The sequence below is a fragment of the Neophocaena asiaeorientalis genome, unplaced genomic scaffold, assembly GCF_003031525.2.
Source record: "Neophocaena asiaeorientalis asiaeorientalis breed wild unplaced genomic scaffold, Neophocaena_asiaeorientalis_V1.1 scaffold82, whole genome shotgun sequence".
Lineage (NCBI taxonomy): Eukaryota > Metazoa > Chordata > Mammalia > Artiodactyla > Phocoenidae > Neophocaena > Neophocaena asiaeorientalis.
The window spans coordinates 1070656-1090042 of record NW_020173068.1 but is presented as its reverse complement, the minus strand read 5'-3'; the positions used below and the strand labels follow the sequence as shown (position 1 = coordinate 1090042).

The window sequence follows — 19387 nt, the reverse complement described above, 5'->3', positions numbered from 1 at the left end:
TGGGGTTCAATCCCTGGTTAGGGAACTCAGATCCCTCAAGCCAAGTGGTGCACCAAAAAAAAAAAAAATATATGTGAGTGTGTGTGTGTGTGTGTGTGTGTGTGTGTATGCCTAATTAGTTCTATGAAGGCAGGGATTTTTTAACACAATTTTTAAATTGTTGTGGTTAAAAAAAACCACATATAATAAAATTTACCATCTTAACCATCTGTAAGTGCACAGTTCAGTAGTATTAAGCATATTCACATTGTTGTACAACAGATGTCCAGACCTTTTTCATCCTGCAAAACTCAAACTCTATATCCATTAAACAACCACTGCCCACTTTCCCCTCCTCCCAGTTACCTCATGTAAGTAGAATCATACAGTATTTATCTTTTTGTTCACTTAACATAATGTTTCTAAGGTTCATCCATGTTATAGCATGTGTCAAAATTTCTTTCCTTTTTAAGGCTGAATACTATTCTATTGTATTTATTTACCACATTTTGTTCATCCACTCATCCATTGATAGATGCTTGGGCTGCTTCCACCTCTTGGCTAATGTGAATAATGTTGCAATGAACATGGGTGTGCAAATATCTCTTCAAGAGCCTGCTTCCAATTATTTTGGATATATATATATACACAAGTGGTATTGCTGGATCATACGGTAATTCTATTTTTAATGTTTCCAGGAACTGCCAAACCATTTACCATAGTGGCTGTACAATTTTACACTCCCACTAACAGTGCACGGTGATTCCAATTTCTCCACATTCTTGCCATTTGTTATTCTGGATTTTGTTTGTTTGTTTATTTGTTTGATAGTAGCCATTCTAATGAACGTGAGGAAGAGCAGGGATTTTCTTTCATATGCTTTTTCACTGCTGCCTCCCCAGAGCCTAGGTCAATCTCTGGTACATAGTAGCCACTCAATGAGTATTAGTTGCATAAATGAATAAATTGAATGAGTTGACTTCATGTATAGGGTTGTGTAGTGGGCTGAACAGTGGTACCGCAAAAGATCTGTCCACATCCTTACCCAAGAACCCGTGAATGTTACCATAATTGGAAAAGGGTCTTTGTAGATGAAATTAATTAAGGATCTTGAGATGAAGAGGTCATCCTAGATTACCCAGGTGGGCCCTAAGTCTAATGACAAGTGTTCTTTTTTTTTTTAAGGGAACTTTATTTTTATTTATTTATTTATTTACTTTTCGCTGCGTTGGGTCTTCCTTGCTGTGTGGGCTTTCTTTAGTTGCAGTGGAGTGGGGGCTACTCTTTGTTGTGGTGCGCAGGCTTCTCATTGTGGTGGCTTCTCTTGTTGCAGAGCATTGGCTCTAGGCACATGGGCTTCAGTAGTTGTGGCACGTGGGCTTCAGTAGTTGTGGCTCATGGGCTTAGTTGCTCCACGGCATGTGGGATCTTCCCGGACCAGTGTTCGGACCCGTGTCCCCTGCATCCTGCATTGGCAGGTGGATTTTTAACCACTGCGCTACCAGGGAAGCCCGACAAGTGTTCTTATAAGAGAGATACGCACAGAAGAAGACAACACAGAGGAGAAGGCAATGTGATGACAAAGATTGGAGTGATGTGGTCACAAGCCAAGGAGGACAAGGAATGCCAACAGCCAGCAGAAGCTAGAACAGTCAAGGAAGCATTCTCCCCTGAAGTCTCCAGAGGGAATGCAGCCCTGCTGAATCCCAGAACTGTGAGAGAATAAATTCTTGTTGTTTTATGCCACCAAGATTTTGGTAATTTGTTACAACACTCACAGAAAACTAATACAGGCTGTTACCCATAATTCTGAGAAGTTTTTATCAAAAAGGATGGCTTCGGGTGTGGGGTGGGAGGATGAAAGAAATAGATGAGGGAGATTAAGAGGGACAAACTTCCAGTTACTAAATAAATGTCACAGGTATGAAATGTACAGTGTGGGGAATACAGTCAATAATAATGTAATATCTTTGTGGTGACAGATGGTAACTAGACATCATGGCGATCATTTTAGAAGGTATAGAAATACTGATCACTATGTTATAGCTAATGATACTGAGTTATATACTTGAAAGTTGCTAAGAGAGGAAATCTTAAATGTTCTCACCAACAAAAAAAGAAATGGTAATTATGTGATGGGATGGAGGTGTTAGCTAATACTATGGTGGCAATAATTTTGCAGTATAAGTGTATCAAATCAACATGTTGTACACCTTAAACTTACATGATGTTATATGTCAATTCTATCCCAATAAAGCTGGAGAACAAAAAAAAGAAATACTGAGCACTATGTTGTACACAAGGAACTAACAGTGTTGTGGGTCAATTACACTTGAAAAACAAACAAACAAATAAACACACTTATAGAAAAAGAGATCAGATTTGTGGTTATCAGAGGTGGAGGTTGTGGGGTGGGGGAATTGGATGAAGGTGGTCAAAAGGTACAAACTTCCAGGTATAAGATAAATAAGTGCTGGGATGTAATATACATCATGATTAATATAATAAACTCTCTTGTATGTTATATGAAAATTGTTAAGAGGGTAAATCCTAAGAGTTCTTATTATAAGGAAAAATATTTTTCTATTTCTTTAATTTTATATCTAGATGAGATGATAGATGTTCACTAAATTTATTGTGATAATCATTTCATGATGTATGGAAGTCAAATCATTATGCTGTACACCTTAAACTTATACAATGCTGTATGTTAATCATATCTCAATAAAATTGGGGGAAAATGGCTTTAGTTTGGGAAGCTCTAATTTGAAGTCATTCTTCATGGGTGTACTATTTAGCAAGGCCAGTTGTCTTTTAATGTTATTATTGTTTTCATAACATCTAATCTATGTACAGGAGAAGGCTTTTAGTTCTCTATCATAGAAATTTGGGGAAAGGGGCATGCATCCAGCTCATCCAATAGAAATTTCAAGTCCTCTGCCTTTAAATTGGTTATGTCTTCCCAAGACTGGGTTTTGTCCCTTGAGCTGATGTAAAGGTCACTTCCTATATTTGTGAGGCTTGTCTATGGAGGCCATAGGGGCTCTGCCATAGCTCAGGGGGCTAATTCTGCATTCCCAGGTCCAGGATCCCTAAATACTTTCCCTTAGAGCCTGCCAAAGAGTATTGGGATCTTATGTTTGTAAGTTGACCTACCCCTCACATGGGAGCTGCTACCCAATAAGCTTCATTCCTACATAGAACCCTCCCAGTTGTGATTGTTCCAAAGTTTCAGGATCAGCCTTTTTCACAGGCAATATAGTACCTTACCTGTTAGGTGAGATCCTGACACGTGTAATCAGGGAATTACTTCATTTCATGTACACTAAAAGCATAAGAAGACCTTTGGCATACTAAAATATGTTGATGTTTCAAACAGTTCAGAGAAAGGTCTTTTGATGCTTAGGGAAGGTCAGACAGCTGATCAGATAGATCTTACCAGGGAAGCATTCATCCTTGCTATATAGTGCTCAATAAATATTCGTTGTATGTAGTAAACTGCTGGTACCCCTCCCAAATTTCCTTTACTGGATCCTTCTTACTACTGTGAGTGATGGCTGCTAAATCCTGGCCCTTTTGCCTCAAGGTGGGATCAACTCTATGGTACAATTCATGCTCCACAGCTCTCCATAAGATCAGGCTGAAGCTCCAAATAAGACCACATCTTATCAGCTACCTTCCCTGCTCTATCCTGCTTCCTTTATTGCCTTTCTCCTAAGAGTACTCTCCCAATAAATTATGCACTCAAATCCTGTTTCAGGGTCTGCTCCTAGGGAAACAGACCTAAGACACTGCATGAATAAAAAAATATAAAATTTCATCCATGTCCATGACCTGGAGACAATGTTATAATGCAAGCAAAGATATAGAAAATGATGACATGAAATCAGAGAGAGCAGAAGGGCCACACGGAGAGAATGCTTTTCTTGAGTGAAAAAACCAAAAAACCATAAAACCGGCAGAGGCAACTTCAAACCATCTTAGTAGCAAATGTCCCTGGCCATGCAGTTAGTAAGAACTATGTTATTTAGAGTCTGGACTTAGAACAGTTCCAGATCAAAGGCTAAGAATTCTTTGCTGTTGGCATTAATGTTTCTGGGACCTGGAGCTGGCTGCTTTGATAAGGACTAGTGGAGAAACAGGTGGCATGGGATTTCAGGTAGAACAGCCACAGTACCTTGGTGATAAGGAATAAGGAGTCCAACAGAAGTGCTTCCAGAGCTGCAGTGATCCCTTTCGTTAGGAGTGACTGGATATTATACCAGAACCCACTTAGTATTATATACAGATGACTAGCTATACATGATATTTGTATACATAATTATACAGCCATTCTTGATCAATTCTTAATCAAGTTTACCTCACAAGACTTGTTCTTGGTGGAAGCAAGTTACACAGTATTCTGGTAATCTATTGCTGTGTAACAAATTTAGTGCCTTAAAAAGTACACTTATTTATTTTGCTCGTGTACCTGTAATTTGGGGTGGGTTCAGCAGAGATGATACCCCTCTGCTTCATGAATGTCTGGGGCCTCAACTTGGAAGACTTGAATGGCTGTAGGCTGGCTTCCTCACAGCATGGCAGTCTTAGAGTAGCTAGACTTCTTTTAAGGCAGCTGGATTTCCCCAGTGCAAGTGTTCCAAGACACTCAGGAGGAAGCTGCAAAACTTCCTATGACCTAGACTCAAAAGTCTCAACACATCACTTCCATCATAGTCTACTGGTTAAACAAATCATTAAAGCCACCCCAGATTCAAGGAGTGGGGGGGTTAGTCCCCACCTCCCCACATAAATAGTGTAAAAGAATTTGTAGCCATCTTTAATGCACCATACAGAAACAGAAAGTGTAGTGGACTCTGACAACAACAGTAAAGGAGAAAGAAAATATCAATACTTCCCGTCACAAGAAAAGATTTTGTTTTTTAAGGACAAGATAATTTGAGCATGTTTGAAGGCTAAGGAAAAAGAATCAGAGAAGAGAGTAGGTTAAAGAAGTAAGAAAAAGAATGTTTGCTGCAGCAAGTTTTGAGAGCTTTGGAGAGCAGCCATACTGCTGCTGTGTAGATGCGAGCCATTTCCTGTTAACCTCAGGTGTTGGTAAAGTCACGTGAAACTTCACAGCCTGAGCTCAGTTTTGCTCTGGGGAGTGGTGGAATAGGCTGGTTCCACTTCTGGCCTGGAGGAGCAGTGCCTCCTGAGGCCAGAGCATGGCTCCATGTCAGCCTGTCCCATGGTAGGGCCATGTCTTCCATTTTCCTGTCTCATCCTGCACATCGCCATGTAGGAAACTGTAGCAAAACATAACCTGCAAACCAGAATGCCAGTGCTAGGGCCTAGGCTGAACAACGGGTTTCACGTAGGAATAGGAGGGATGTGTGGGTGGAGAGCTGGCTGTTGTGCAGTTCAGCTTCAGCAGGCTTAAGGGGATGCAGAATGAAGAAGGTCAGGACCTGGGTATGAGGTACATCGTAGAATTTTAGAATTCTGTGCTCTGTGAAGAGAAGCTTCACAGGTACATGAGGGCCTTTCTTTGTTTCCCACGGACTGCAAGGTGCCCAAACTATGAGATAGCTGCCATGGGAATATTCATCCCACCACAAGGCTTATGTCAGACAATGTTCTGGTTATCTATTGGTGAGTAACAAACCTCTCTAAAACTTGGAGGCTTAAAACAGCAGCCAGTTTATAATTTCTCAGGATTTTGGATAAGGCATAGTAGGAAAGACTTCTCTCTGTTCTACATAATGTGGAACGGCTGAGATGGCTGGAACAATGGCTTCTTCCCTCAGTGACTTTGTCCCTCAGCTGGGATGGGTCCACCAGGTTCTTGTGTCTGGGATCTCAGTTCTTGGTGATAACTGGGTTCCTACTTTTCCTCCATGTGGTCTCTCTGCAGCAAGGTGGAAGAGCAGCTGCAGCTCAGGACTATCAAGAGCTCAAAATCAAGATTCCTAGGTTGTTCTTAAAGGCTCAGAACTGGAACTGGCACACCATCACTTGCCCCACATTCTTCTTCAGTTAAATCGAGTCACAGGTCTGTCCAGATTCCAGGGTCAGGGAGCACACAAGGTTGTACTGTCAGGAGGCATGTTTCACTGGGGGGCACCAAAGTAACAAACTACCTGACAAGAAGGGCTCCAGGGGCAGAACTGTGTGTGAGGGGTGGAGAGGGGGGGTGCTCCTAATTTTATGTTCCTAATTTTATGCTGCCCTTTCTTCAGAGATGATTGGAGGGCAAATAGCGGGGAGCAAGGTAACCTCAAACTTCCTGTACAGGATTAAAGGTGTGTGGTCTGGTCTGCTACTTAATCAGCCTGTATCAAGGGAGGCGCACTGTGTCTTCAGTTCTAGGCATTTATTGAGCATAGCCAATGCGCTAGGTTCTTAACACAGGTGTTACTTCGTTAACCCTATACTACAGAGGACAAAGCAGAAGCTCAAAGGCAGCACTGCTGCAGTACCGCACTTAGCGTCACACCACGACGCTGACTCCTAGGCCCTTTCTGCCCCGCAGCGAGAGTTGGGGTAGAGCGATGACCGGCGCCGGGGTCTTCGGGACCGCAGCGCTCAACTCTGCCGGCTTGGTTAGCAGAGGGACCGGATCCGAGGCAGCGAACGGGAAAAGGGTGCTTCAGGACCGCTACGCAGGGGCTGCCTCGCCGGGCTAAGGGATAAAACTAGAGCACTAGGGCGCTTCGTTAGAGGTCGGAAAGGCCTCGCCTTAGCCCAGGATCCGCGTTAGAGGTCTGCCTCCAGGGCCGCGTGCCCCGCCCACGCACGCATGCGCCGACCCCCTCCTCCCGCGCAGCTCCGGCCCCGCCCTCAGGATTGACCGCCCGAGCCACCGTCCGCACAGCCCCGCCCCGCACGGCCAGGCGAAGGAGAGCCGGTGGTGCCCTGTGGTGTGCGCGCGCGCGCGCGCGTTTGTGTGTGTGTGTGTGTGTGAGTGTGTGTGTGTGTGTGTGTGTGTATATGTGTTCGTGGGGCACCGTCTCAGCCCCGGGAAGATGGTGGCGGCGGCGGCGGCGACTGAGGCGAGGCTGAGGAGGAGGACGGTGGCGACGCCAGCGCCCGGGAGCAGGAACAGCAGGCGGTGCCGGGACTGGGACGCGACCAGGGCTGGGAGGCCAGGGCTGGGGACCCGGCTGCGCCTCCCACGGCGGCGGCGGCGGCTGCTGCTGTTGCTGCTGCTCCCGCCGCTGCTGCTGCTTCCCTGGGCGGCTGAGGCCGCGGCGGCCTCGACGGCGGTGTCGGGCTCAGCCGCAGCAGAGGCCAAGGAGTGCGACCGGCCCTGTGTCAACGGCGGCCGCTGCAATCCTGGCACTGGCCAGTGCGTCTGCCCCGCCGGCTGGGTGGGCGAGCAATGCCAGCACTGCGGGGGCCGCTTCAGGTGAGTGGTGTGGGGGGGGTGTCGGAGGGTAGGGCTCAGCCAGAGGCCGAGGCTTAAGGGCCGCTCGAGACGGCCCCAGGCCGGAGGCGGCTGCCCGACAGAAAGTGGGGGGGATAGGGCCGCCCCATGGTGTTTGAGGACCATTTGCTTCCTGGGAGATCATCGTCTCTGGTCTGGGGTCTTCCTGTAAGAGAAGTTGAAAAGGGTCGAGGCAAGGGTGGGGGCACCCCAAAGGGGTTTGGGCGCGGTGGACTACATGGGACGAAAGCTTAGGATCCCGAAGAGTTTCAAAGCCTCTCTGAAACTGGGCCTCTTTTGGAAAAACGAGGTATAAAAGAAAAGGTGAGAGAGCCAGTCTTCCTTAAACACTTCTTTGGAACATCCCCTCGTTCTCTAGAGCCTGATGAGTTCCTGGACTGATTGGAGATGTGGGGTACTCCGAAGAAATAGGGCCCTGGGAGAGATTCGTTGTCTGGAGATAGAAGGGAAAAGGGTAGGATTGTGAGATATTAGAGATAGAAGACCATCGGTTATTGGCTAAAGGAAAGTGAAGAAACTAGCCTTTGGAAGCTCACTGGAGGGGGCGTATTGGAACAAGGTCTGTCATGGAGAGGGCATCGAAGGAGGTTCCTGTTTGCCCTGGTTTCTGGAGAATATGGAGTTCTGAGTTGGCCTGGTTCAGGGCAGTACCTCTTGGAGAGATCATTCATTAATTAATTAGTAGTTAACTATTATTTGCTTTAGTTGTGCAAGGATTTCTGGATAATACAAACAAATAGATTAGCCAGACTTTGGCCTAGTCCACAAGAAGTTTGGAATATAGCTAGCGAAAGATTTGTACATAGATAACCATAATCATAAGGGCTACAGAGTCATTCATGCTTTTGGCAGATATTTACTGAATTTTTTTGATGTCAGATAGGGAAGAGTGGGGAAATATGAAGAACAAGACAGACAGGGACCCTGCTTTCATAGATCTTACATTCTAGTGGGGAGACAGACAAGAAGTAAATAAATAAGTGAAAGAAAAGAACAAATAATTTTAGGTAATGGTAAGTGCTGTCAAGAAGGTAAGTCAGGATGGCCTGATAGACAATTATAACCAGTTGGTAACTTTAGGAGAAGGCACTCATTTGAAGTGACATTTGATCTGAGACCTGAATGAGGTAAGGGAGAATCTGTGGGAATTCAGGGGCAGAGAGGGTGTGACTAGCTGAGGGGGTACAGGGATATTTTGAGGAGGAGGTGACGTTGGATTTGAGTACTTGAGGATAGTAGGATTTGGAAGTGTGGCACTGGGAAAAAAATTTCAGATGGAACAAAGGATGCAAACAAAATTGTGGAGACCAGAAAGTAAAGTATTGCTAGTGCCAGGGTGTATAGAAGAGAATTGCAAGAGAGAAGTTTGGAACCGTAGAATTATAGACTCACGTAATGTCAGATCTTCAAGGGAACACGAAGAACGTTGAAGAGCTGAGCTCTTTGTCGTTATGGAGAAAGCAAGTGATTTCAAGACTAGTGTACTGTAGGGCTAGCCTTGTACCTTTACTTAGGGTTCTGGGTAATGTGGTTCTGGTTTATGAACTACATTAATCTACACAAACTTGTTGAGGGCTACTCTGGGTTGGGTTATGAGATTACAGTGGTTAACGAGACAGACACAGTCCTGCTCTTACGGAGCTTACATTCTAGCTTGGGAACAGTAATCAATTTCTTATGATTTTTCTTAAAGCTATGGAAGTGAATAGGAGGGGGCAAACGGAGGACTTGATTTAGTTTGGAAAGGTAAGGTTAGTGTCTGAATAAGTGGCTTTTGAGTTGAGATCTGAAGGGTGAAATGCCACCACCTACATGGGAGGTGGGGTGCTAAGAGTCCAGTATGTACAGAGGCTTGGAGATGAGAGGGATCATGGCAGGATGGATAGAAAGCCAGGTGGCTGGAGCAGAGAGAGCAAAGGGGAGCAAGACTGGTGAGGTAGGAGCCGGGCCTTGTGAAGCCCTGTTGGTTGGGTTGAGAATTTTGACCTTTAGCCTGTGAGCAGTAGAATAGCATAGTTAATCTTGTTTTCATGACATTACAGGCTTTTAGATTGGCGCCGGAGCAGGAATGGCCTTTGAAGATGGGGCCAGACCATTTTGAATTTGAGGAACTTCCACGATCAAGTGAATGGATGGTTGGGTCAGAGGAGAGTTCTTCAAGTTCGGAAAATCTGGGATGCCTTAGTAGACCGTGGGGGCCCACAGGGTGGGGAGGGATATATATAGCTAGATCAGTCTGTCTGTAATGTTCACAGAAGGTGGACTCACTTTAAGCATGAGAGATGGTGGGCAACTAGATTGGAACTGTTGACATGGGTCAGGACAGCAGTAACGAGAACTTGAGATAAGCTGTGGGAATGGAGGCAGGGTTAGGTGCTCGGTGGTATTGTAGAGGTGAATGACAGATCTTTCTTTGAAACTGGCTTGCTCTTGGGAAGAGAGAGGGGGATGGTGAAGGAAAGAAAACTAGATCCTATCTTAGGTGATTGACGGTGTTACCATTAACAGACACAGGGACACAGGAGGAGCAGATTTGAGATGTTTAATTTTGCACATACTGAGATTGGAGTGTTTACAGGGTTTCTACCTTGTGGGACAGGTGTAAGTATTGGAGTCATCTGCATATAGAGAAAGCAGGTCCAAGTGTCCATGTGGACAGTCCAGAGGATTGGAGAAAAGCTACTTGTTAGGGGGAACATCCAGTCCTGACACTGGTTGTCTCAAATGGTGTCATCCGTGAGTGAAGGGGCACCCCTGGTTGTTGTGGACACTCCACTTGAGCCAGTTCCAGCTGGTGTCAGTGCTCTTTCCTGGGCAAAGAGTTATGACCTTTATTCTGATAATTTCATTATATTTTGTGGGATTCTCGAATTTGCATTTTAAAAAAAGGAAAGTAAGGGACTTCCCTGGTGGTCCAGTGGTAAAGAATCCACCTTCCAATGCAGGGGACGCAGGTTCGATCCCTGGTCAGGGAACTAAGATTCCCCCATGCCACGGGCAACTAAGCCCACACCACAACTACTGAGCTCGCAAACCTCAACTAGAGAGCCTGCATGCCGCAAACTACAGAGCCCACGCGCTCTGGAACCTGCACACCACAACTAGAGAGAGAAAACCCACACACCACAACTAGAGTGAAGCCCGTGTGCCCAACAAAAGATCCCACATGCCTCAGCGAAGATCCTGCGTGCTGCAACTAAGACCCGATGCAGCCAAAGATAAATAAATAATAAATCTTAAAAAAAACAGAAGCAATATTTTAAAAAAGTGAAAGTAAGAGGAACTTATATTTCTAGGCTTTTAAAAAAACCTTTCATTAAATTTTTAGTTGTAGGATTTTTTAGGGGAAGAGTGAAATGTTGGTTTTCATTATGTGTTGGTATGTGTCTTGATTTAACTTACAAACCTCTTTGTTATTAAACTTCGAGACATTAGAATGAATACCTTTCTGGTTTGGGTCAGCATTAGGTTGGTGTGATTTTTAAGCCTTTTAGTTCCATAAATCCTGTGTTACAATTGCTGTTATAAGGTCCTTTTCATTAATTGAAAGGAACGTAGGATAATAAGAGGGTTAGATTTCACTAAAGTTATCATACTGAGTCCATACTACATGCCACGGACTGGATCAGGCATTTTCATGTATATTGTGCCATTTAATCTTCAGGACAACTCTGAGGGTGTTGTTTACAATTTGGATTGTTGTGTGGTTATAGTTAGAAAATCACTTAATTTTTTTTCCAAATGTAAGATACTATAGAAATGATTAATTACAGAGGATAAAGTTAATGGTGTCAGTTTAATAAAAATAACTATGAAATCTTTGGTGGATGATTTCTAAAGCAATGCCAGTTCCATTCATTTTTATGTGATTCAGTAATCATGTTTTTCTACTTGTGATATTGCCATCGAAACTTTTGTTTGGAGGATAAATATATCACATTAAGTTAGAAAATAAAGATGTTAAGCTCATTTATGAAATTAATATGCATTTAATTCTTTTAAGTTCTTGTATACAACTTCTGGGAGGTTAGAATACAGTAACCTTGCTGCATTAGAGCCTTATAGTTGCCCATGATATTAATACTGTCTATAGAAGAAAAAGAAAGGCATTTATTCAGCATTTGTTTTGTGCACAGCACATTGCAGTAATAGTAGTAGTAATAGTTGCAGCAGTAGCTGCTTCCATTTTTCTAGCATTTCTCCATTTTTTCCAGGTGTTGTGTCAAGGGCCTTTTAGAAATTATTCTTTTTAATCCTTAGAGTGAAGTTATTCCCATTTCACAGTTGGGTAAACCGAAGCTTGGAGATACAGAGTAACTTGCCCAAGGTTACACAACTTGTGAAAAATTGAGATTTGAACTCAGGCCTTGTCTAATTCCCAAACATGTGCTTTCCTTTATACCATTTGGCCTCTCATTTTTTCTGAGTCTAGTCATCCTTTATGGACATTATTTGGAAGGGCTGACATAATCCCAACACTCTGAGAAACAAAGGAGGGAAAATAGGTTTGTTACAATAGGAAAGCTAGCATAAAAAAAAAAAATCTTAATTTACTTGAATCTGTCTGGCTACTGGCCTGAGGACATAAATATGTTTTTCTAACTAGTGAAGTGAAAATTCTGGAAAATAAAATTTGATAAAAGAAGGTAAAATAAATACTTATTTTGCTTACAGTAATTACTAAGAAGTATTAACCTGAAGCCCTAAATTTATGTTCATGAATCAAATTTAGACTTGTCTGTTTTTCCCAGTAGAATATAAGCTCCATGAGGCAGGAATTTTTATCTGTTTTGCTCACTGTTATATTCCCAGAGCCTAGAGCAGTGGCTGAGACATAGTGCTCAATGACTATCGTTGAATGAAGGAATGAAGTTCTGCTATATATTCTTTATGACTTAAAAAAAAAGTCATCTGTACCTATATGACTGCTGTGTTTGTCTTTTGTCCTTTTATTTCTCCTGAATTTCATTGTCTTGTCTTCCACTGTTTGCTGGGCATCTTTATTGGGATGTTGTGCTGTCCACCTCATACTAAGCCACATCGAAGACCAAACTTCTTATCCTCATTGAAAAAAATAGTGTTTTCCTTTGTACTTCCTTATTTCAGTAGCAAATTCTACTTTAGATAACCAAAGGTCAAAACTTAGGAGTAATCTTTTGCTCCTTCTGTTTGTTCTCCCTTCTCTAAAGTCTTAGAAATGTGTTCCTTTCCATTCTTCTGCTGCCATCCTAGTGCACCTGGCCCTTCACCTTATTGCTGACCTGCCTCTGTTGCACCCTGGCTGGTTTCTTGCACCTCCAGAATACATTCTACATTCTACCCTGTGTCATATAATCCCCTGAGAACATGTATCACTGTCTTGCTCAGAAACCTTCCTAACATACAGAGGGACCTAGGGCCAGATCATTAAACTCCATACCAAGGAGTTTGGGCCTTATCCTCTTGTTTTGTTTTTGTATTTTATTTTGTTTTATTTTATTTATTTTGGCCGTGCTGCACAGCTTGCAGGATCTTAATTCCCTGACCAGGGTTCGAACCCGTGCCCTGAAAGCACAGAGTCCTAACCACTGGACCACCAGGGAATTACCTGTTTTTGTTTTTTGATTGAAATACAATTTATGTACAATATTATGTTAGTTTCAGGTGTACTACATAGTGATCTGACATTTGCGTACATTATGAAATGATCACCATGATAAGTTTAGTAACTATCTGTTCCCATACAAAATTACTGTAGTATTATTGACCATATTCCTTATGCTGTATATTACATCCCTGTGGCTTATTTATTTTATAATTGGCTGTTTGTAACTCTTAATCCCCTTCACCTGTTTTACCCCTACCTGGGCCTTATCCTCTTGGAATTGATAACATGGTCTAAATTACTGACTTTTTAATACCGAATCTCCCAATGTTACAATCATGTTGGGCACATGATCCAAACCCTGTTACCGCGGGCAGTAGTTTTAACTTGTTTCTTTGATACTGCATAACTGGGATTGCCAATTTCCAGCTCAGAATCAGGCTGTTCTCACTGCCCTGTACTTCAGCTCTTTTTATCTAGTTTCACATTCAGAGGCTCATTAATTGTCACTCTATTTGTAAATTGTATTGGATACAATTTCTATCAAAGTTCTTTTAGTGACAGATGCCCAACTTAGACAAGCTTAAGAGAAAAACATGGGAGAGATTTATTGGTTTATGTGACAGAAAAGTCCAGGGGATATTGTTGGCTTCATATGTGGGTAGATCCAGGTGACCAGTTGGTCTCTCTCCTTCTCTCTTTACTGGCCTCACTTTCAGGCAGGCTCTCTACATGTGATGTCTCCAGGAGCTAAATCAAACTGGAAAAGAGTAACTTTTCCTTAGCAGCGTGTAACAGATAAGGAAGAGTGAGAGTCTCGCTGGTTGGTCCCTTGTCCTTTACTGAAGCAGTCACTGTGGCTAGTGTCCTGGGAATGTTCTGACTGATCATACCTGAGTTGAGTACCTCTCTGGAGCTGGGGGATGAGGGTCCAACTCCATAGATGGAAGGACTGAGAAAGGGGAAGGAAAACAGAAAACACACTGTCACCAGAAAGTGGGGCCAGTACCGGGCAGGTGAGGACAGTGACATCGCTGCCTATTCTTAGAACCTGTTGTTTGGTGAATACTCAGTAAGTGTTGATGATGAAAATTGGGAATGGTCTGGAAAATATCGTATCATGTAATGAGATGCTGGTCCCCCAGTTTATCAGAAATTTACTCCATGAGGGACCCACTATGTGGAATGTTGAGGTTACTGCAGTGAAGACTGTTCTGTGTTGAGAGCCAAGTCATTGAATGGCAGTTATTCATCCCTTGATATGTGACAGGGAAAAAAGAGAGGATTATGGGAAGAATCAACAAAATATGTGCTTATGTTGTGTGAATTTATGTTATTTTGGGTGGAAACTTTATATAAAATACATAACAGACCTTTCAAGCTTTTGGCTGATTCCTGGAAGAGTTTACTTAGATGAAAAGGTAAAAATATGTTTATTGAGTAAAAAGAAAAATTTAGCATGAATGTCTTAATATAATTGCCTAATATGTTTGAAAGCAGGTATCTGACATTTAAACTTTACCTCTGTGAAAGGTTCCCAAGATAGGGAAATGCATTTTATTTACTACAGTATAGAAGACAGATAAATATATAGGAAAAAAGCAGAGTATGTTTATGATCAAAACAGTTTTTACTAATTGTGATTAACTTATTTAATAAATTTGTAGGTTATCTTTATCTTGAGAATTAAATATAGAAGTAGGTACCTGTTAGCGTGGTTGAACAGAAATCATATTGGTTTTTCTCTTTAAATACAATCTTGTTCCTAAAACTGAAATGAAACTGTGGTTGTATTTTCCCTAATGATTGTATCTAGAAATTTATCAGCCACTAACCTATTATGAAACTTGTTTCTCATTTATACTCTTTACTATTTTCTGTGATTTCCCAAATACATGGTGGCAAAACTGCCCCTTATTCATATATTATATACTAATCTAATCCTTCGTTTTGTTGCTTTCTTCCTTCCATTTTTCCTTTTCTCCCTATACTTTCAAGCTGGCCCTTTATTGTTAGCCTGACTTTTTCTAATTTTTCCTCCTTAGGGTGAATTTCTTTTATTTACCTTGCTTTTTTCTTTCTCCTCCTTTTATTGATGTCATATCCCTTTAACTGCTTTTCTTTTAACACATGAGACCCTGGTTTGATTTCATCCTTTCAGTTTTTAATTCTTTAAGTTTTCTGTTTTTTCAAGTACATTTTGAGTGAAGCTTAATTCAGCCTATTTATTTACGTGTTTACTTATCTAGAATTCTCTTTCACTTATAGAAGTCAATTTTAGTTATGGCTGAATTGCCTCTTTATTGTTTTAGAATTTGACATTAACGGTGTACAGTTATTAAGTTGAATGAATTTTCCAATTAATTCCTCTTGGTACTTTTTGCATTCTAATTAAGGTTTTTCTAATTTGTTTATTAATATGCCTATAAGCATTAGAGGCTGAAATTGTGTCAGGTGCTGTTAAGGGACACAAAAGTAACCTCTTGACCAGTGTTTCCTATATTTTTTGATTCACAAATCCTTTCACAAAAATGTATAATCTTGTGGACTATCTTAATTACACATTAAAAAATGTATCCTATTTTTGATAAGGTGATTTTAAATAGTAAAAAGTAATTTCCTATTAAACATTATAACATACATTTTGAATACAATTTGTAATATTCACAATATAAAAAGAAAAATTTCTTTTCCCTCTTTAACATGTGGGCACATGTTTAATGTATTTTAAATTAATTGAGTAAGGAGAAGCATTATTTATACACAAATAAAAAGTGACATTTAGTTTGGGGATCGAATATATATTAAAATAGAGACTGTATTTGGCTCTGCTTTATACTATAGAAATAGACAACTTTCCTGTCCTCATGTTTCTTATTCATGCATTTGTGCTTTAAAAATTATTTCTTAGAATTTTTTTGTGTTTTGTTTCTAAATGATAGTGGTTTTCAGCTGTATGTAAGCATTCCTTTGCAAATAGCATACTTCCTGTGTGGATCGTTTTTCAAAATTGAATGAAAAGGCCAAACTGGCTGTAATTCTCACTTAATTTTCCCCTTTCACATTGGTTTTTGAAATACTGGAGACATCTTGCAAAGTTATACAAGGATTTTTCTTTTTTCTCCCATATCCCTTCCCTCTTGCGTCTCCCTTTCTCCCACCCTCCCTGTCCCACCCCTCTGGGTGCTCACAAAGCACTGAGCTGATCTCCCTGTGCTATGCAGCTGCTTCCCACTAGCTATCTATTTTACGTTTGGTAGTGTATATATGCCCATGCCACTCTCTCACTTTGTCACAGCTTACCCTTCCCCCTCCGCATATCCTCAAGTCCATTCCCTAGTAGGTCTGTGTCTTTATTTCTGTCTTACCCCTAGGTTCTTCATGACATTTCTTTTTCTTAGATTCCATAATATATGTGTTAGCATACGGTATTTGTCTTTCTCTTTCTGACTGACTTCACTCTGTATGACAGACTCTAGCTCCATCCACCTCACGACAAATAACTCAATTTTGTTTCTTTTTATGGCTGAGTAATATTCCATTGTATATATGTGCCACATCTTCTTTATCCATTCATCCGATGATGGACACTTAGGTTGTTTCCATCTCCTGGCTATTGTAAATAGAGATGCAATGAACATTTTGGTACATGACTCTTTTTGAATTATGGTTTTCTTAGGGTATATGCCCAGTAGTGGGATTGCTGGGTCATATGGTAGTTCTATTTGTAGTTTTTTAAGGAACCTCCATACTGTCCTCCATTTTGCGGTACGCGGGCCTCTCGCTGCTGTGGCCTTTCCCGTTGCGGAGCACAGGCTCCGGATGTGCAGGCTCAGTGGCCATAGCTTCACGGGCCCAGCCTCAACGCGGCATGTGGGATCTTCCAGGACCAGGGCATGAACCCGTGTCCCCTGCATCGGCAGGCGGACTCTCAACTACTGCGCCACCAGGGAAGCCGTGTTGGAAGATTTTTAATCACAGTTTCAATTTCAGTGCTTGTGATTGGTATGTTCATATTTTCTATTTCTTACTGATTCAGTCTTGTCAGGTTGTGCATTTCTAAGAATTTGTTCATTTCTTCCAGGTTGTCTATTTTATTGGCATAGTGTGGGTGGTTGTTTATTCGAGATGTTTCCTGTTTCTTAAGGTAGGGTTGTATTGTTACAAACTTCCCCCTTAGAACTGCTTTTGCTGCATCCCATAGGTTTTGGGTCCCCATGTCTCCAGTCATTTGTTTCTAGGTATTTTTTTATTTCCTCTTTGATTTCTTCAGTGATCTCTTGATTATTAAGTAGTGTATTGTTTAGCCTCCATGTGTTTGTATTTTTTACAGCTCTTTTCCTGTAATTGATATCTAGTCTCAGCGTTGTAGTCGGAAAAGATACTTGATACAATTTCAGTTTTCTTAAATTTACCAAGGCTTGATTTGTGACCCAAGATATGATCTGTCCTGGAGAATGTTCCATGAGCACTTGAGAAAAATGTGTATTCTGTTGTTGGAATGTCCTATAAATATCGGTTAAGTCCATCTCCTTTAATGAATCATTTAAAGCTTGTGTTTCCTTATTTATTTTCATTTTGGATGATCTGTCCATTGGTGATTTGATATGGAGATCTCTGGTAGATTTTCGCCGTTTGATATTATGTGGAACTGGGAAGTCTCTTGTGGAGCAGTGTCCTGAAGTTGGCTCTCCCACCTCAGAGGCACAGCACTGACTCCTGGCTGCAGCACCAAGAGCCTTTCATCCACACGGCTCGGAATAAAAGGGAGAAAAAGTAGAAAGAAAGAAAGAAAGAAAGAAAGAAAGAAAGAAAGAAAGAAAGAGGACAACAGAAAATAAAGTAAGATAAAATAAAATAATTAGAATAAAAAATAATTATTAAGCAAATTTTTTTAAAAAGTAAAAAACGAAAAGGACGGATAGAACCCTAGGACAAATGGTGAAAGCAAAGCTATACAGACAAAATCTCACACAGAAGCATACACACACACACTCACAAAAAGAGGAAAAGGGGAAAAAATAATAAATCTTGCTTTCAAAATCCACCTCCTCAATTTGGGATGATTCGTTGTCTATTCAGGTATTCCACAGATGCAGGTACGTCAAATTGATTGTGGAGCTTTAATCCCCTGCTTCTGAGGGAAGGGATTTCCCCTTCTCTTCTTTGTTCTCACAGCTCCCCGGGCTCAGCTTTGGATTTGGCCCCGCCTCTGCGTGTAGGTTGCTGGAGGGCATCTGTTCCTCGCTGAGACAGGACGGGGTTAAAGGAGCCGCTGATTCAGGGGCTCTGGCTCACTCAGGCCGGGGGGAGGGAGGGGTACGGAGTGTGGGGCGAGCCTGCGGCGGCAGAGTCCAGCATGACGTTGCACCATCCTGAGGCGCGCCGTGCGTTCTCGCGGGGAAATTGTCCCTGGATCCTGGGACCCTGGCAGTGGCGGGCTGCACAGGCTCCCAGGAGGGGCAGTGTGGATAGTGACCTGTGTTCGCACACAGACTTCTTGGTGGCGGCAGCAGCAGCCTTAGCGTCTCATGCCCGTCTCTGGGACCCGCGCTGTTAGCCGCGGCTCGCGCCTGTCTCTGGGGGTCCTTTAAGCAGCGCTCTTAATCCCCTCTCCTTGCGCACCAGGAAACAAAGAGGGAAGAAAAAGTCTCTTGCTTCTTCGACAGGTCTAGACTGTACCCCGGACTCCCTCCTGGCTAGCCGTGGTGCACTAACCCCCTGCAGGCTGTGTTCACGCCGCCAACCCCAGTCCTCTCCCTTTGCTCCGACCGAAGCCCGAGCCTCAGCTCCCAGTCCCCGCCCGCCCCAGCTGGTGAGCAGACAAGCCTCTCGGGCTGGTGAGTGCTGGTCGCACCGATCCTCTGTGCGGGAATCTCTCCGCTTTGCCTTCCGCACCCCTGTTGCTGCGCTCTCCTCCTCGGCTCCGAAGCTTCCCCCCTCTGCCACCCGCAGTCTCTGCCTGCGAAGGGGCTTCCTAGTGTGTGGAAACCTTTCCTCCTTCACAGCTCCCGCCCACTGGTGCAGGTTCCATCCCTATTCTTTTGTCTCTCTTTATTCTTTTGCCCTACCCAGGTACGTGGGGAGTTTCTTGCCTTTGGGAGGTCTGAGGTCTTCTGCCAGCGTTCAGTAGGTATTCTGTAGGAGTTGGTCCACCTGTAGATGTATTTCTGGTGTATCTGTGGGGAGGAAGGTGATCTCCACGTCTTACCCTTCCGCCATCTTCCTGGATTTCCCCTGTGCAAGGATTTTAATCAGAAGGTTTAGCAAGATGATCTTGAGGCAAATTTGCAGAATTAGGTTCATTTCGTACCCTTCCCTAAAATGTATTTAAGTATCATGTCTTATGCGTCTCTTTTAATAGATACCATTACTGTCTTTTAATTGGAACATCA

At 42.6% G+C, this 19387-nt stretch overlaps 1 protein-coding gene across 6 annotated transcripts in view; it reads left to right on the top strand.

Annotated features, from left to right (window-relative positions):
* The first annotated feature begins 6849 nt into the window (after positions 1 to 6849).
* ATRN (attractin) overlaps positions 6850 to 19387 on the top strand; it is a 163025-nt gene continuing 150487 nt past the window's right edge. For 4 of the 6 annotated variants that reach the window (XM_024742910.1, XM_024742909.1, XM_024742911.1 and 1 more), the window contains exon 1: positions 6987 to 7369. In XM_024742910.1, coding sequence (XP_024598678.1) covers positions 6987 to 7369 — 383 coding nt within the window. Of the gene's footprint in view, positions 7370 to 19387 lie in introns of all 6 variants that reach the window. The other 2 variants (XM_024742914.1, XM_024742908.1) reach the window with 1 other exon arrangement.